Source organism: Myotis myotis, unplaced genomic scaffold (assembly GCF_014108235.1).
Source record: "Myotis myotis isolate mMyoMyo1 unplaced genomic scaffold, mMyoMyo1.p scaffold_m19_p_1, whole genome shotgun sequence".
In the NCBI taxonomy this organism is placed as follows: domain Eukaryota; kingdom Metazoa; phylum Chordata; class Mammalia; order Chiroptera; family Vespertilionidae; genus Myotis; species Myotis myotis.
In genome coordinates this window covers 202,298,541-202,316,787 of record NW_023416313.1, presented here as the reverse complement: position 1 = coordinate 202,316,787, position 18,247 = coordinate 202,298,541, and the positions used below count along the sequence as shown (strand labels likewise).

General features: G+C 48.0%; 1 protein-coding gene across 1 annotated transcript in view; it reads left to right on the top strand.

Moving 5' to 3' along the window:
• The first annotated feature begins 3,443 nt into the window (after positions 1–3,443).
• DPF3 (double PHD fingers 3) overlaps positions 3,444–18,247 on the top strand; it is a 266,506-nt gene continuing 251,702 nt past the window's right edge. The window contains exon 1 of the mRNA XM_036311929.1: positions 3,444–3,475. Within this exon, the coding sequence (XP_036167822.1) occupies positions 3,444–3,475 (32 nt within the window). The remainder of the gene's footprint in view (positions 3,476–18,247) is intronic.

Sequence of the window (18,247 nt, the reverse complement as noted above, 5' to 3'; positions counted from 1 at the left end):
TACATCTTTTATGTCAACAGGAAAGTATTAAATATGTTTATAAAAAAATTTATCAGATATTGAGCGTTTGGACACTTGACATGTATTACATCATTCAATCCTGGAATGAGTCACATGAAGTAGGTTCTGTGATTTATTGCCATTTTTCTTTTTCTTTTTTATTTTATTTTTAAAAATTCTTTATTGTTTAAAGTATTACATATGTCTCCTTTTTCCCCTATTGACCTCTCCCTGGCCACCCCCACCCCCCAGCAAATGCCCACCTAGTGTCTGTGTCCATTGGTTATGCTTATATGCCTGTATCCAAGTCCTTTGATTGATCTCTTACCCGCCCCCCCCCCCCCCCCATCTTCCCTCTGAAGTTTGATGGTCTGTTCGATGCTTCTCTGTCTCTGGATTTATTTCTGTTCATTAGTTTATGTTGTTCATGATACTCCACAAATGAGTGAGATCATGTGATATTTATCTTTCTCCGACTGGCTTATTTCACTTAGCATAATGCTCTCCAGTTCCATCCATGCTGTTGCAAATAGTAAGAGTTCTTTCCTTTTTTATAGCAGCGTAGTATTCCATTGTGTAGATGTACCACAGTTTTCTAATCCACTCATCTGCTGATGGGCACTTAGGCTGTTTCCAATTCTTAGCTATGGTGAATTGTGCTGCTATGAACATAGGGGTGCATATGTCCTTTTATTGCCATTTTTCGGATGAGGAAACATTCAAGTTGCTAAGTAAACTTGCCCAAGATTACACAGTTGGCAAGTGGGGGACTCAGGACACTTTTAACCATATGTAGCACTTCCTTGAAAAATTAATGAAAAATTTAACATTCTCCAAAATGGTTCAAATTACCTGTCTCCTTTTGAGAAGTGCACACTAAGCCCCTCATAAAGTGATTGAGTGTTGACCTATGAACCAGGAGGTCACGGTTTGATTCCTGGTCAGAGCACATGCCTGGCTCGTAGGGCAGTGATGGAGAACCTTTTGAGCTCGGCGTGTCAGCATTTTGAAAAACCCTAATTTAACTCTGGTGCCGTGTCACATATAGAAATTTTTTGATATTTGCAACCATAGTAAAACAAAGACAATTTTGATATTTATTTTCTATATTTAAATGCCATTTAACAAAAAAAAAATCAACCAAAAAAATGAGTTCACATGTCACCTCTGACACGGGTGTCATAGGTTCGCCATCACTGTCCTAGGGGCATGCAGGAGGCAGCCAATCAATGATTCTCTCTCATCATTGATGTTTCTATCTCTCTCCTTCTCCCTTCCTCTCCGAAATAAAATTATATCTATATGTATATATATATGTATATATATATATATTTAAAAAGCAAGGCTATCCTACTTATAAAAATCCTGTTTTCAAGTCACTATTTTCTCAATTCAATCATTATAAAATGTAACAAATGATTAAGTTCTGGATTAAAATTTCTCAAAGTGAAGACATCTCTGGTCTGCCATTTTCAAGTGTGCCAGGTAGTGACAAATCATGATGGTTTCTGCCTCTGGGCCTTAACACAATAAGTGATTATACAGGCTTAGGGTATATATTTTTGCTTTAATATGCAATATAAATGTATTCCCCCTCTCCTATTAAATCGTTAGCCTTGTTCAGAGCAGGCTACATTTTCTGCTTCCTTTATCAAGGCTGCACATATTAAAATACACTGTTGTCTTCCACTATGAATTGCTGTGATTTTGATATCTCAAAGAGGCTGGTGGGAGTTCTGACTGATACTTCAACCTCATACTTCTTGCGTCAGAATACAGTGCTTGCATTTTAATGTTTTCAAGGCACATCCCAGGCAAAGTACTAACTTTTGAACTAACCCCTTGAAAATTTAATAAGAAAAGGATTTTTTTTTTCCAAACTTGAATTTTAGGAAAGAGGATAACTTTTCAAACTGCAAGGTGCTGTACAAAGCAATCCATAGAAGTTGACTCTGCTATTAACTAGGTTTCAGAATGAAGGGGTTAAAATGGCCAAGTCTTACAAACATACTGAATTCAGCCCTGTTCTGTTTATTTGTAACTCCAATAGTGTATGAGTTGAATTCTGAAGGTTTTGGAACTTAAAAAAAAAAAAAGAGTTTTAGTTTTATTCATTGCCTGGAGAGGAGCTCTGAGAAAGGAAGTGAGAGGGCACAGCTTTGAAGAACTGGCAATTTGGCCTCTCCTCTTCCCCCTTTCCTCCCCTCCCCCACGATCTTAGCTATTTGACCTGATTCAACAACTTTGGGATGGTAGCCAGATTTCTGTATGCTGACGAGGCCTCTAATTCGGGATTTAGTGCGATTTCACCCACCTCGAGCTTCCCGACTGCCCCGCGGAAGACCGGCTTCACAGCAATCTCCCAATTTTGTCCGGGGTTCGCCAGCGAGGAGTTCACACAGACTCTGCACACCTCCAGGCACATCAGATTACTCATTAGCGAACCCTTTTCACCTTCTATCTAATAGTGAAAGGAGACGTCAGAATCGCGAGTGCTGCTCGCCCAAAGAGGTTCTGCCCGCCCCCAGGCTAGGTAGCAGAAGACGTTTCCAAAAGCGTCCTTAAACCTCCCCTGCACCTAAGCCAGGTCTGAGAGCCAGGTCCCACTCGCCTCCCCAGGCGCCCGGAATCTGATCACTGCAGCAGTTCCTGGTGTGTGTGTGTGTGTGTGTGTGTGTGTGTGTGTGTGTGTAGAACAGAAGAGGTGGTGGTGGGGAGCCGCGCGGGGTGACCACCGCTCATTACATAACCACAGCCCGGCTGCCAGAGGGAGCCTCCGGGCCTGACATTGAGACTTTCCAGGAGGGAGGGGAGTTGCTGTCCTGGAATCGCCAGGAACAGCGGCGGCAGTTCCAAGAAACCGAGAGAGGAAGGTGCCTGAGATAAAGAAAGCACTTCGGGAATGAGAATGTCAAAAAGCCGCGGGACCCAGAGCAGTAGCAAACGGCTGGGCACGTGGAGTAATTTGTCAGATGAAGCGGCAACCTTCCAACTTTTGCACGGGGAACAAGGGATTTGCCCATTGGGGGATTAAAAACGTAATAGAAAAGCCAAAAACTAATGAATGGAGTTCAATGGTTTGTTGAAAATACATAAATATTTCTGTCCGGAAGCGCGAACTCTATGCAGTTGCCTAGAAAGTAGAAACTCAAACCAAACTAGAATACTCTCCCGTGCGTCTCCACTTTCCTCAATCCGAAAGAGCAGCTCGCGCGGTACTGCCCCTTTAAGACCTGCTCGCTCTCGGGCTCTACAAAAGGGAGTGACCTCTGGGCTTTGACAGCTCCCCTAATAACTACCACCGTTCAGGCTCCGCCCACCTGGCGACCAGTGGCGCCGATTGGCCAGCGGGCCGGTATCCCGTGCTCTGATTGGCTCCTCGCTTCCCCTGAGCGAACCTTTAGAACTCTGAGACAGACAATATTCTGTTACATTGTAGCAAAATGGCGACTGTCATTCACAACCCCCTGAAAGCGTAAGTAAGACTAAAAAATGTACATATTCCGCGTGGTTTCAATATGAAAAAAAAGGCGCCTTCTGCGAGCGGAGCGCTGCCAATGCACTGCGCTCGCCGGCGCCTGCAGCCGCTGCGGGGTTTCCCTCTTTTCTTTCAGCTCTTACTTCTTCATCTTTTTTCCCCCAACACGCAGAAATGTCAGGAGATGCAATTAACAAGAAGAAAATTGTTACATTTGTGTTCTGCTTAATTGGCGCAGGGAGAGAGCGAAGGGATACCGGCGGGGAGCCCGGCGCTCGAGCGCTCTGCAGCTAGGGGGTCGCGGGCAGCTCCGGGACAACACGGTCCCCCGAGTGCCCGGCCTCGCGGGGCGGCGAGCGCGGCGCGGGGGGCGGCCTCGCGGGGGACGGGCGCGGGGCAGGGGACGCCCGGGTGCACTTGGCTGAGCTCCGCACCTCCGGAGCCCGGGTCCCCGCCCGGCGACTCAGTCCGCCCGGGCGAGCGGACCGCGGCTGCTCGGAGTTTGCAGGGAGCTCTCCGCCTTCCGATCGCTGGCGGAGAGTTTGTGTAAACCTCCCGGAGTTGGGAGGACCACAGGGGGGCAGCGGGTCCCGGGAGCCCTGGGGCCCAGGTGGTTGCTCGGAGCTTTCCTGCCGGGGCAGCCCCCGGAGCGTGACGGCGCTCCGGGCGGTCGCCGGCATGTCTCTGTGTGTGTGTGTTTGTGGGTGAACGGGCTGTAGTAAATTAACCACTCGGCTTAACTTGGCGTGGATTTGGAAGCCAGAGAAGCTGCAGGTCTCAAGAATGGTTGCTCTCGCTCTCGCTTCCTCCGGGTGAAAAGCCGAGGCGGGCGGAGAGGCAGCGTTTGCTCTCGGCCGGAGCGAGGGGCAGGTGCCTCTGGCCGCCGGGAGACTTTGAGCGGACGCCCAGATCCGGGACGGAGGGGGCGGGCTGCACGAGGACACGCGGGGGCCAGTCCCCGCGCCCGACAGCCAATTCCTGCCTGCCTTCCTCCGCCTTTTCATCCTGGCTTCCTTCCTTCCTTCCAGTCGGTGGAACTGCTAAGCCGCCAAGTCCGCTCGCGATCGCGGAGCCGGAGGTGGCTTCGGGAAACGAGCGTCGCTCTAAAAGGGGTGCTGTTGGCAGTGATGTTGGCAGAAGGGAGCTCCCGCCGGATCACCGCGCGACGTGGGTGGGGGTCCGCGCGGGGGAGAATCGGGGCTTCCCAGCTGTCCTGGAAGCGGCGGTCGAGGGGAGGGGGAAGTGCGGGTGTGTGTGTGTGTGTGTGTGTGTGTGTGTGTGTGGTGGGGGGAGAGGTTCGTGCCGAATCCTCGTGGGTGCGTGGCGGACACCCACCCAGATACTTTCAGCTCCGCGCAACGGCGTCCGCACCCCTAGATTCTCTTGGAGTGAAATCCAGGTTCGCACCCGGGGGTGGGGTCGGGGGCGGCGGCGGCAGTGGGATTCCTATTGCGAAGGAACGCTCGGGGAGAATGAAACGCGTTTGTACCAGCTCATCTCCCAGCTGCAATAGGGAAAAGGGGTAAGAATGTCCCAGGTCTTGGAGTTTTACACATATTCGTACACATGTTAAAGCTGCTGTTAAGAGGTCTTTTGAACCTGAGGCTGATCAGAGAGCAGCGGCTCCCGGCATCCGTCCTGGCTGTGGAGCGCTGATACACTGCACTTGAACGCCACAGCCTCGCTACCCAAGAAAGAAAATGTTTTATGGCAGAACAAATGGGCGTAACTTCGCCGCATCCTCTCTCTCTCCCCGCGGCTCGCGCTGGCCACGCCGCTGATGCTGTGAGTTTTTACCGAGCCTTTGGCTGATTTGCAGTTTAGCCGAAATCACGTACTCAGGTCGATGCCTCCGGGTCAATTCAAGCTAGAGGAATCTCACAGGGGCGCCGGGTTTGTCGCCTTTCGGGGAAGCGGTACCCTGGTTACCCTGGCGCCGGTGTACGCGCGGGCGGGCGCAAAGTCTGTACGCTCCAGGGTTGCGCCGCTCGCTTCAGGTTTTTGTTTACGTTTTTTCCTTTTGGACCGCAGAAGGTTACGTGTTCCGGGGAGGGTGTCTGTGTAGGGTTAGAGGTGGGGGGAGGGATAGAAAAGCGGTCTGGTTAGTGGAATTAGTTATGAATTTTTATACTCGAACTTTATAATTAGAAACAGTTGCAATGGGATGCATTTGTAGTTCCGAGTCGCCGTACACGCCTACACTAGCATACACGCACCACTCCTGCCGGCTTCTTCTAGGTGGGAGTTGAGTGGTCCTTTGTAATTAGCTGCTCCTTTTTGTACCCCAGCCCCTTTCCCTGGGGGTGAGAGGGTGTAAACAATACCCCCGGCCAGCCGAGCCTCCTGCCGGAGCTTTTAACCTCCTAAGGCGGGAGCAGGCACGTTGTTTTTGGGAGACGTACACCATCTGCCTTTATTTTTTTGAACAACTTGTTTAATAAAACGCCTTATTTTTCATTTGTTTTTAAAAGTTGCTGATCGGGAGACAATACACACGTGAATAAATTATGCATGGACTAAATTAGAACAAAGCGCAGAGGCTCATCAAGCCAAAAGGCTGCATGGATGATGGTGCTGGGAGGAGGGGGGTGGGGGTGGGAGGAGGATGGTTTGGAGACCTGTTTTCTTCCTCATGTGTCCCTCCTGACAATGAAACGTAGCTGAATGACATTAGCATTTTCTCTGTGTGCTTTTGAGCCTCTCTCCCCTAAGGAAAAAAAAAAAAAAAAAAAAAGCCAGACACCACTGCCGCCCCCTACAGAAACTGGTCAGGTCACACAAAGGTTTCTTCTAGGATTGGGGGGGTAAAGTGGTGGTAGATAAAGTTCTGGGAATAAATGAGATCAGGTTTCATGCCACACCTCGGTAGGGCTCTATCTGCCCTGAGTATTGGACATTTTTCCTTTATACTTGCGTTCTCCATGTGGGACAGTCAGTAATTCAGTAGCTCAGGTAGCTGGATGGCACAATCTGAATCTCATTGCTTTGGGGTCTTCCTTAGGAGCCCCAGCCCCTGGAGCCACATCTCCTCTCCGCAGTTTGGCTTTCTTCCTGCCTGCCTTTGATCACCCCTCAACCCTCTTTCTTATTCCTCCTCCTCCTACTCTTCACCCCCCTTCTCTCTGAAGCTGACAGCCTGGCTTCTCTTTCTGTTGTTGCCGTTAACATCTTATTACTGCCCAACAGGGTGTTAGAGGCAGAAACAGGAGCTGCCTGGACTGATCAGATCACAAAGGGGACTCGGCAGGTGGCCACATAACCAGGCAGTCACATCTGGACAAATAGAATTTAAAAGCATAGATGGACATGCATAAAGTGTAAATGGGTATTACACGTTATTTAATTTAGCAGCTACATTGTCTGAGCCAGATGTGTGAGTCACCCCCATTTATTTCACCTACAAGCAAGATAAGGCCCATGCAGTGAAGTAATTACACATGTAGGTAACATAAATATGAATTGGATAAAGGTCTGTGTGTAAATCAGTCACATTACATATTGTGTTCTGGTTGATATCTGCATGCCTAGGAAACATAATATTTTTAAATATAAATTCTAATCTTACTTGCTGTTCTAGTTCAGGTAAACTACCCTTCCCAAATCTGCTATCAACACGAAACAACTTACTTTTATTAAGTTATCATGACTCTGGATTGTATGCACTTAACTGGGAATGTCTGCCACCTTCTGCCAGACTTGATTATGCACATATGAATCTATTATTATAACTGCCTGCTTAGAAAAGAATAACTGTTATTATTATTTAATTATTCCTTGTAAACCAACAGGGCTTTACCTCAAGTAACTATTTGTTTATAGAGAATGAGAGCAGTAAACTAATTTCTCATGCTTAAAATTGTGATCATACAAAATTGTACTAAAACTTTATTTTTGCTAGGATTTTCACTTGCTTAGAGTTATTTATTTTTATCTCTGTTTATTTATTAAGGACACAGCTCTGGGAGAATTAGATATACTTACATAGCTAAGGTCAGACAGCAGGTCATGTGTATAGATGGACCTCAAATCTTCATCTCTATACATTCTATGATCTGGATACAGTGCATTCTAATCTGAAGTGGTTTTGTGCCTGGGAAAGTTGTGTCATTGTCAGCCACTTAGAAGCCAGACTTTGCTCTTGCTGTGGCAGGTTAGATACCAGAGACAGGGGTTAGGGGGGGACGCATTCCTGGTTCTAATCTCCTCTTAGCTCTTTCTGAATGAGAGGAAGAGGGAACATTGAGGTTGGGACTTTGTGAGTTTGCAGCCTTTTATGGACATTTTAGCCCCTTATGAAAAAGGACCCTCAGACATTTTAAACCAACAGATGCCTAAGAACCACCTTCTCCATCTGCTTCTGGTTGCCACTGGAGGGGGGAAAAGCGCCCTGAATTCTCCAAGCTTCATTAGCGCACATTATTTTTCAGTGGGAAGAATGTCTGGTTTGGATGAGATACCCATAAAGGAGACTAATTTCTGCCAGAACCCAAGTGGAGGCATTGTCTCAGGGTAAACCTCTGAAAGTAGCCCAGCCTGCAGACCACCTGGGAGCCACCCAGAGATCACAGCGGAATGCAGCTGCCCAGATCCATAAGGTGGGCTGAAATTCAGGGGCAACTTCATTGGAGACTTACTTATCTTCCTGTCTTTTTGGAATTATGCAGATATCTGGAATTTGGAATACATCTGAGAAAGACCATAATATCTAAAACTGTTTCAGAGCCATCTGCTCAGACAATGCAATAAAGAAAGATGTCGCAGGCAGCATGCTTTGTTTTGAGCTGGCACCAGAAAAAGAAAGGAAACTGAGTCTGATGTTTCCGTTTTCAGTGCAGCCACACTGACTGTAGTGGTGGTGGGGGCTGGGCCATATAAAGGCAGCAGAGTCCAGGCCTGTTTTTTATCCCAGCCTCTTGGGAAGTACCTTGTAGTTTTTTTCTGAGTGTACTGAAAGTCACTAGGAGACAGAAATGTACCTACTGTGGCAAGCCCCTGGCCAAGGAAATGCCACAGCCGTTGAAAATGGTTTTTGCCCAGGCAGGTTTCCCTTGATGGGCCTATGGAAAAGCATGACCCTAGTTTTAAGTAGTCTTTACGTTTGTGGGTATTTAACAAGGAAAGATACAGAATTGCCTGGGCCTGGGGTGGGGATAGGTGAGGGGATAAAAACCGTGGTGTGTTCTGGAACTCTGAAAAGATGATTAGCACCAGGAGAGTGCTATTATGACCCGTTGTAAGTTCCCAAGTTGTCTTTGGTTGGGTGAGTGACTGGGGAGGGATGAGGTGTTGTGTTTTTGCAATTTGTTTTTCTTATTGGTCCGGTTACTCGTGTTTCACAGTCTGTCAAACCATATGGATGAACGGAGCTAGCATCGTAAAACTGTCACCAAAGGAAGGGTTTTGAAGCCTGTGATTTGCATCAGAGTTTTAAAAGCAGTGGTTGGGAGGTGCTGGGGTGGGGGTGGGGAGGGGCAGACTGTTTAGAATTTCTAGATAGAGTGTTTTCCAATAGTTGAATAGTCGTGTGTGAGGGGTTAGGCTCAGAGCTTCTAATAATGGCGTTCGAAGAGCTGACCTTGAGTCCTCCACCACCCAGGCCTCAGTTCAACAAGGGGAACAAGGGTGGCACAAACTAATCCTTCCTTTGCCACCCTCTCCACCATCCCTGAATCCAGAAACTGTGGTCATCTCAGGCTGCTGGGAAATGAACGAGGTTTTTTCGTTGTTGTTACTCGCTTCGAAAATCTGCTGTTTTTATTAACTGTACTTGGAAGCTCCACCAGAAAAGGTTTTCCAGTCCCCAAACTTATCTCAAGTGCCATCAGTGTGACCCTGTCTCAAGCTCTGACCCTCTTCCACATAATAACTGCAAAAAACCAGTCATTTCTGAACAATGGCTAGTCTTTTGCAGTTTTATTTATTTATTTTATTTTAGTTTTGGTTAATCCTCACCGGAGGATATTTTTCCATTGATTTTTAGAGAGAGTGGAAGAGAGAGGGAAAGACAGAGAGAAACTTTGATGTGAGAGAAACACATTGATTGGTTGCCTCCTGCTCGTGCCCTGACCAGGGCTGGCCCCGGGCCGGGGAGGAGCCTGCAACCAAGGTAGGTGCCCTTGACTGGAATCGAACCTGGGACCCTTTGGTCCACAGGCTGATGCTCTATCCACTGAGCTAAACCGGCTAAGGCTTTTGCAGTTATGATGATTTCAGAGTAATGGAGGAGAAAAAGCTCTGGGAGAGGAGGCCTTGAGTTCTGCTCCAAGCCCTACCATCACCTAGCTGTGTGGTCTTATACACAGAACTTCTCTGAGCTGCATATTCCTTGTCTATAAGATGAAGGTTCTACACCTTGATTGCCCAAATTCCTTTCAAGTCAAAAACTTTGTGGCTCTTACTATGATCAATTAGGACAGGGAGAAGACAGGGACCAGAGTTCGAATTCTTCCTTGTTTTAAAAGTGTGACGCCAAGTGGTTAGAGCAGTGGTTCTCAACCTTCCTAATGCTGCGACCCTTTAATACAGTTCCTCATGTTGTGGTGACCCCCAATTTCATTGTTACAAATTGAACATAATTAAAGCATAGTGATTAATCACAAAAACAATATGTAATTATATATGTGTTTTCCGATGGTCTTAGGCGACCCCTGTGAAAGGGTCGTTCGACCCCCAAAGGGGTCACGACCCACAGGTTGAGAACCGCTGGGTCAGAGCATCGGCCCCTGGACCAAAGGGTCATGGGTTCAATTCCTGGTTGAGGGCACATACCTCGATTTACCTCAATGGGTGAGGATTAAAAGTGTGGCTCTAAAGTGTTGTTAAGATGGGGATTCCTCTGTAATTTCATCTTCTCTGGTCCAGCCTTGCCACACCGTGCTACCACCTGGAGTTCTGGTCGAGATGGGACTTCCTCTCCCTTCTCGGGGCCTAAGGCTGAGGACCAGGTGGCGGTCCATTTAGAACATGGGCTTTTCTTCTGACTCTCTCTCTTGAACACTTTCCTTCTCATTATCACCCCAACCAGAGAGTGGAAAGAGGGAAGAGGAGTGGGAAGACTAATGGACTTACTTTGCTTTATATAAGCACTCAGATAAACTTTTGGTTGTGAAATTACTGAGAATATCTGCCTTCTTCTCACTCTTTTCTTTAAATGTGGGGAGGGAGAAGGGAACCAAGCAAAAGTTTTTCTCCTGGATTTCATTTCTCCACATCTCCCTGGATCTGCCCTCTCCTCCACCATGGCAGCCATCCCAAGTAACATGGAAATAGAGTGCTTATTTTACTTCTATTTGGGCAGCCTCAGATACCTGGCTGTTCAGTGAGCTGAAGTAGGTGGACCTGTACTGGTGTCTCACTGAGCTTTCTCTAGTGTACCCTGTATTACTGCCGAGGAAATGGAGGTGCCCAGCAGACCCATCACTGAGACTGGCTGGACCTTGGTGGGTATTGGCAGTATCTTGATTGGAATTCACTGCCTCTCCTTCAGTGGTATACCTCCAGAACATCCCAGATTCCTCTGGAGTCACTATTATTAGGCTTTCCTTTGGTTCAAACCTCCCTTGGTGATTTTCTCTACGCCTAAAAAAGGAAGAGGGGGTTGCAAGCCCATCACAGAATTTACAGAAGCCTAAATTGTAAGACTTAGGCAGACAGCAGACAGAGGTAGCTTTTCTTTTCTTTTTTTTTAAAAAAACTTATTTTTATTGATTTCAGAGAGGAAGGGAGAGAGAGAGAGATAGAAACATCGATGATGAGAGAGAATCATTGATTGCTGCCTCTGCACCCCCCTATTAGGGATCAGACCCGCAACCCAGGCATGTGCCCTTAACTAGGATCAAACCTGGGACCCTTCAGTCCGCAGGCTGATGCTCTACAGGATAGAGTCTATCCACTGAGCCAAATTGGCTAGGGCCAGAGGTAGCTTCTTAATTTTTGTGGTAATTGTGGTAGAATATATATGACATATAATTTAATATTGATAACATGTAAATGTACCATTTTAACCATTTTAAGTGTATAATTCAGTGGCATTAACTACATTCATAATGTTGTGCAGCCTTTAATACTGTGCATTTCCAAAACTTTATTTTATCAATTCCAAATAGCCCCTCCCACCTTGTAGTCCCTGGTAACCACCATTCCATTTTCTATATTTATGGATTTGCCTATTCTAAGCATCTCATATAAGCAGAATCATACAATATTTGCCCTTTTGTGACTGGTTGATTTCACTTACATAGTGTTCCCAAAGTTCATCTATGTTATAGAATGTGTCAGGATTTTCTTCCTTTTTATGGCTGAAAAGATGAGTAAAGAGTTGTTAGTTGAGCCTAACTGGTTTGGCTCAGTGGATAGAGTATATAATTTTGCTTACTCATTCATCCATTGATGGACATGGGTTGTTTTCACCTTTTGGCTATCGTAAATAATGTAGCAATGAACATGGGTAGATAAGTAGCTTTCAATTCTTTTGGGTATATGCCTAGATCCCCTTCATTTTTAGATTCTTTAAAATGTACGGGCAACCACACATCATAAATATAAAGAAAAATCCTATCTAATAAAAGAGAAACATGGTAATTGGCGTACGACCGCTACCCTTCCCATTGGTTAATCAGGGCAATATGCAAAATAACTGCCAGCCAAGATGGTGGCCGGCAGCCAGGCAGCTTGAAACTAACATGAGGCTTGCTTGCTTCAGTGACAGAGGACTCCAACGTTCCCCGCCTGCCACTGCAAGCCTCTGAGCTGCAACTCTAAGCAACTATGTAACAAATATAGAAGCTAAACAAAACCCCGGGCTTCAGCTAGCAGGATCGCAACATTGTAAGCAAAGGCCAGAAACCTACATTCAGCAGCGGAGGCCTAAGAGCTGGAGCCAAGCCTCAAAGCTAAAGCTGGCCCAGAATAAAAAAAAGAAAAAAAAGAAAAAAAGGAGTGGTTGGGAGCTTCAGTCACCCCCAGCCTGAAAACAGCCCTCAGCCCCTACCCAGTCTGGCCAGGCACCCCAGTGGGGACCCCCACCCTGAAGGGTGTGTGACCAGCTGCAAACAGCCATCATCCCCTCACCCAGGCTGGCCAGGCACCCCAGTAGGAACCCCCATCCTGATCCAGGACATCCTTCAGGGCAAACCAGCCGGCACCCACCTGTGCACCAGGCCTCTACCCTATATAGTAAAAGGGTAATATGCCTCCCAGCACTGGGATCAGCGTGACAGGGGGCAGCGCCCAAACCCCCTGATCGCCCTGCGGCTCTGTTTGTGACAGAGGGTGGCGCCCCAATCCCCCCCCCCACCCCCCCCCACGGGCCCTGCTCTGTTTGTGACAGGGGAAGGCGCCCCCAACCCCCTGATCGGCCCTGCTCTCTGCCTGATAGGGGGGAGCTCCCCAACCCCCTGATCGGCCCTGCGGCTCTGTGTGTGACAGGGTGCGGCGCCCCAACCCCCTGATCGGCCCTGCTCTGTGTGTGACAGGGTGCGGCGCCCCAACCGCCCCCCCCCCACGGGCCCTGCTCTGTGTGTGACGGGGTAGAGTCATAACCTCCCCATCGGCCCTGCCCTGAGTGTGAGAGTGGTGGCGCTCCAACCCCCTGATGGGCCCTGCTCTGTGCGTGACAGGGGGTGGCACCGCAACCTCCCCATTGACCCTGCCTTGAGTGTGACAGGGGACGGTGCCCCAACCCCTCAATCGGTCCTACCCTGAGCGTGACTGAGGGTGGCATCACAACCTCCCGCTTGCCCTGCTCTGTGCATGACAGGGGGCGGCGCCCCAACTCCCCAATCAGCCCTACTCTGAGCCTGACCAGGGGCTGAGCCAAGGGATTGGGCCTGCCCTCTGCCACCCGGGAGCAGGCCTAAGCCAGCAGGGCGTTATCTCCCGAGGGGTCCCAGACTGCGAGAGGGCACAGGCCGGGCTGAGGGACCCCCCCCTCCCCCCCGAGTGCACAAATTTTTGTGCACCGGGCCTCTAGTACTATTACAAAATTCAACCAATTTATTCCCCCATCCCTGTAGGAATATCATTATTTTGGGGGTTGAATGCCCTAGAAACCCAGAGACTCACTCCTCTCATCCCTAGCCACAAAGATTGCCTTCCCCTTGTCCCCTTCCCTTCCCTTCCCTAAGGGCAGGGAATCTGTGAGGGTCAGGGTTTGGGTTTGGGGAGGCTCTAGGTCACAGTGGTTCTCAACCTGTGGGTCGCGACCCCTGAAAATACTGCATATCAGATATTTACATTGCGATTCATAACAGTAGCAGAATTACAGTTATGAAGTAGCAACGAAAATAATTTTATGGTTGGGCGTCACCACAGCATGAGGAACTGTATTAAAGGGTCGCGGCATTAGGAAGGTTGAGAACCACTGCTAGGAGCTGAGCAGAGTTACCTAGTGAGTCTTAGGGTGAAGGTCTCCTAGGCAGAGAGGTTTCATCTGGTGACAGGGAGTTGAGGGAGCATCTGGAATGACAGGACAGCTTGAAAGCCAAGAGCTAGTAAATCAGGCCTGTCTTTTTATACAGTGAAAAGAGCTTGAGCCTCCTGTCTTCTCCCTTTCCCTACAACCAGCCTTGCTTACCCTCCAAGGGGCCCGAATGAAATAATGGATGTGAAAACATTTCAGAAGGTGTAAAGAACAAATGGGAGGTGTTACTAGAACTACAGTTTCCTGTAGCTGACTGAGAGTCAGCAATACCTCATATACGAAACATTATTTTCATTTATTAAAACTAAAATAAGTGAAAGGAATCTGCTATTACACATCGTGTGCAATCATTGTTTCTCAGGAAATGCAAAGCCTTACTCATCCAGCTGTGTGTAAATAGACCTGGGATTGCACTGGGATTTTCCCATTGTCTGGGCTTGAAATAGGTGAGAATATGAGCTCAAGGGAAGCCCTGGTTTCATTTCCCATTGGCTGCCCTGAAACGAGTCCACCTTCAAATCAGGGGAAACAGAAGCCGGAGGGCACAGGCAGCCCTTTCCTGGAACTTGGGCTTGATCACCATCCAGACTCCTCCTTCTATCAAGAGGACTCCAGGGAGGGGGAAGGGCTGAGGAACTTGAATCTGCTGGTGAACAAGGAGGGCGTGCTTTGACATAGTAGACCAGCGACGAGAATTGATTCTTTTTTTAAAATATATTTTATTTATTTATTTATTATTATTTTTTAAAATATATTTTATTGATTTTTTACAGAGAGGAAGGGAGAGGGATAGAGAGTTAGAAACATCGATGAGCGAGAAACATCGATCAGCTGCCTCCTGCACGCCCCCTACTGGGGATATGCCCGCAGCCAAGGTACATGCCCTTGGCCGGAATCGAACCTGGGACCCTTGAGTCCGCAGGCCGACGCTCTATCCACTGAGCCAAACCGGCTAGGGCTAAATATATTTTATTGATTTTTTACAGAGAGAAAGGGAGAGGGATAGAAAGTTAGAAACATCGATGAGAGAGAAACATCGATCAGCTGCCTCCTCCACACTCCCTACTGAGTATGTGCCCACAACTAAGGTACATGCCCTTGACCAGAATTGAACCTGGGACCCTTGAGTCCACAGGCCGACGCTCGACTGAGCCAAACTGGTTAGGATAAGAATTGATTCTTTATACAAAGTAATTATGGAGAGCATCGTGGTGGTGGTGGTGGTGGTCACATCTCAGAATTAGACTTAGATCTTGGTTGCTAGCCTTGGAAATGCTTCAGATTCAAGCTTGCTGCAAAACGACAATATTCTTTTACTTTGTAAAGCAAATTAAGTGAAAATGTCATCCGGACTCCCATTCTCCTCAGCTAACAACTCTTTTTTTAAAAAATATATTTTTATTGATTTCAGAGAGGAAGGGAGAGGGAGAGAGAGAGATAGAAACATCAATGATGAGAGAGAATTATTGATTGGCTGCCTCCTCAAGCCCCCCATTGGGGATCAAGCCCCCAGCATGTGCCCTTGACTGGAATCGAACCGGGGCCCTTCAGTCTGCAGGCTAATACTCTATCCACTGAGCCAAACCAGCTAGGCTCAACTAACAACTCTTTACTCATCTTTGTTTGCTGCCCGTTGAGCTCTAGGAGAATTGTCCCACCTCTTTTGGACCTTTGTCATCCTGTCCTGCCCAACACTGATGGCCGGCCTGCCCCTCAGCACCAGCAGCAAGGCAGCCTTCCTCCCTGCTAGGAGCTTCCACTCCAAGGAAGGCGTCTAGTGTCTGATTCTCCTCCCAGACCTTTGCTCTTTGGCAGGGCAGAGTGAGTGCCTGTACACCAGGGCCTGACTCCTCCAGGCTTCTAGGGAGACCACTGTCACTTGGGGGGGGAGTGGGGGGGGGAGGGGAGGCAGTGTGGTGCTGGGGATGGGGGAGGGCGGGGTGGATGGGGTAGTGGGAGTGGAGAGAATATATTCTCTCCTGCTAATTATTTTCCCTGAGGACTTAGCCAATGCAGAACCATCTATTATCGTGGGAGCGCTCTATGGTGGTTCTGCCTGTGATGAATGCTAAGTGGAAACAAGCAAGAAAAATTAACAGGCGGCTGCTTCTGTCCACCTAATTAAAATGCATATCCAAATGCATAATTCCTTATGTTTCCCCATGCACACACTCCCCTTCCCATCCCAATTCTATGGAGGAGAAAAAACGCTTTCCCCCAGCCATTTCTCTTGATTATATTTCCATCAAGGAAGAACTGGAGAGGGTTCCCTTAGAATAGAGAAGTGCTGTTCTCGTAACATTTCTAAAATTGCTGGGTTTTTATTTAGACCGGGCCCGAAATGCTAAACTGTTTTGTTTTGTTTAAAATAAAAAGTAAAAACTTTATCTGATTGCAAAAAAAGGGGGAGGAGAAAGGGAATAAAGAAAGAAAGGGGGAAAAGTAGAAAGCAAGCAAGAAAAAGAAAGTTCCCACCATTTCTGCTGACCTTTTAGTTTTGTGCTCCAAGCCTGGCTTGGATCGGCAATGAGAACTTTGAAGGTCTTTCCCATCTCTTCCTCTCCATTTCTTCTCTGGACTTTGCACTATTTCCTCCAGCCCCCAGAACAAACATGACCCAGGGTTTTGTAGAGAGATTGGAGAAGACGCATCTACCTGTGCCCATCAGGTGGAGGGAGAGAAATAAAGCCCCAAAGCCTCTGAACTGGGGAGGCGATCAGAGATGCAGGCTCCATGGTCCCAAGTATGTTTTGAATCAAACAAACAATACCTCTCCACCCTTATCTCCCTCCCTCTTTGTTCATTGATTATTTTTGCTCCCTAAGAAAAACAACTTTATTTGGTGTCATCAAATATTTAATAAAACTGGAAACTTAAGTCACTGTTTTCAATTTAACGTCACTGCCATCTCTGTGGCAGCCCTTCTCGCCCTCTGCCCCCCCCCTCCCGTCCCCCCCCAAAAGCCCCTTGACTGCCCTCCACAGCCGCCCCAGCTGTTGATTTATCTGGGCCGGCTGGCTCAGCAGTGCATGGAGATTGCTTTTAATTAACTCTCTTCATTTTTCCCAATCTTCAGGGAGCAGCAGCCCTTTAATGATTTTAATATTTTATCTGGATTTATATCGTCTTATTTGTTGTTGTTTGACTTCTGCATTTGCTCCTCCTGCCTCTCTTCCAGACTGATATATTTATTTGCCCCTTCCCCTGGCCCCCAGGACCTTTCTGGAGAAGAGATGATGGGTTCTGAAGAAGGCCCCGCCTTCCCAAGCGTAGTGCATTCTGCCCTCTGCACCGGGAGAGGCGATTAGAATCTTTGTTTTAGGATCCCAGTCTCACCTCACTCGGCTAAAGGAGTTCCTAAGCTTTTCATTAAAAAGAAAATTCTGAATTTTAGCCCAGCCAGTGTGGCTCAGTGTTTGAGTATCGACCTATGAACCAGGAGGTCATGGTTCCATTCTGGTCAGGGCACATGCCCAGGTTGCAGGCTCAATTCCCAGTGTGTGTGTGTGTGTGGGGGGGGGGGGGGGGGGATGGGGGGGTGCTGGGGCGGGGGGGAGGTGCAGGAGGAATCGATTACTGATTCTCTCTCTTCATTGCTGTTTCTATATCTCTCTCTGAAATCAATAAAAATATATTTTTTAAAATCTAAGTTTTAGAAAGTGAGGTCTCTTTGCCTATTTTGTTTGCTGTCTCTTTGAGGGAGTGAGCTGCTCTGGAGACCTGGATAAAAACTTCTTCTTGGGGTCCCCGTTAGCTGTGGTTTGAGGTCTGTCATCTTGCCAATACCGCCCCCCCCCCCTCCCCCCCCAGTTCCATGGAACTGCTGCAGGATGATGACTTTAGGGCAGGGCTGGATGTCGGTGCAGTCAAGCCTTTGTGCCACTTTATGCATCTTTAGATGTGGCTGGCATCTGCTCAGCAACTGCTTGAAAAGTAGTTGTATCTCTTCCGTCTAAAAGAAGCACCAGTTGCCTTCTATATTCAAGGCTGCCTTCTCTTTCAACCCTCAGTTCCCTGTCCCTGGTCCCTGTGCCTACTCCCCAGTGTGGGAAAACACACCACCATTCATCCATACACCTTCCCAGCTCCCTCAGCCATCCTCATTTTTGGCTGCAAAGTCTGCTCCTTCCCCCCCCACTCCCCGAGAGGCCTGGCGGACAGACGTGCGTGGGGGCTAGTTTTCAGAACCAGCTTGTCCACAAAGTGCCCCTTTGGCCTCTCCGTTTGGTGGTGTGTCTTTAGGGTCACCTGTTGCTAGGCAACTGCCAACTAAAGTTTGAGCCTGATCTGAGGATTGCAGTGAATTGCCCTGGTGACTTGTATCCACGTTTAGGGACTTGGCCTTGCGA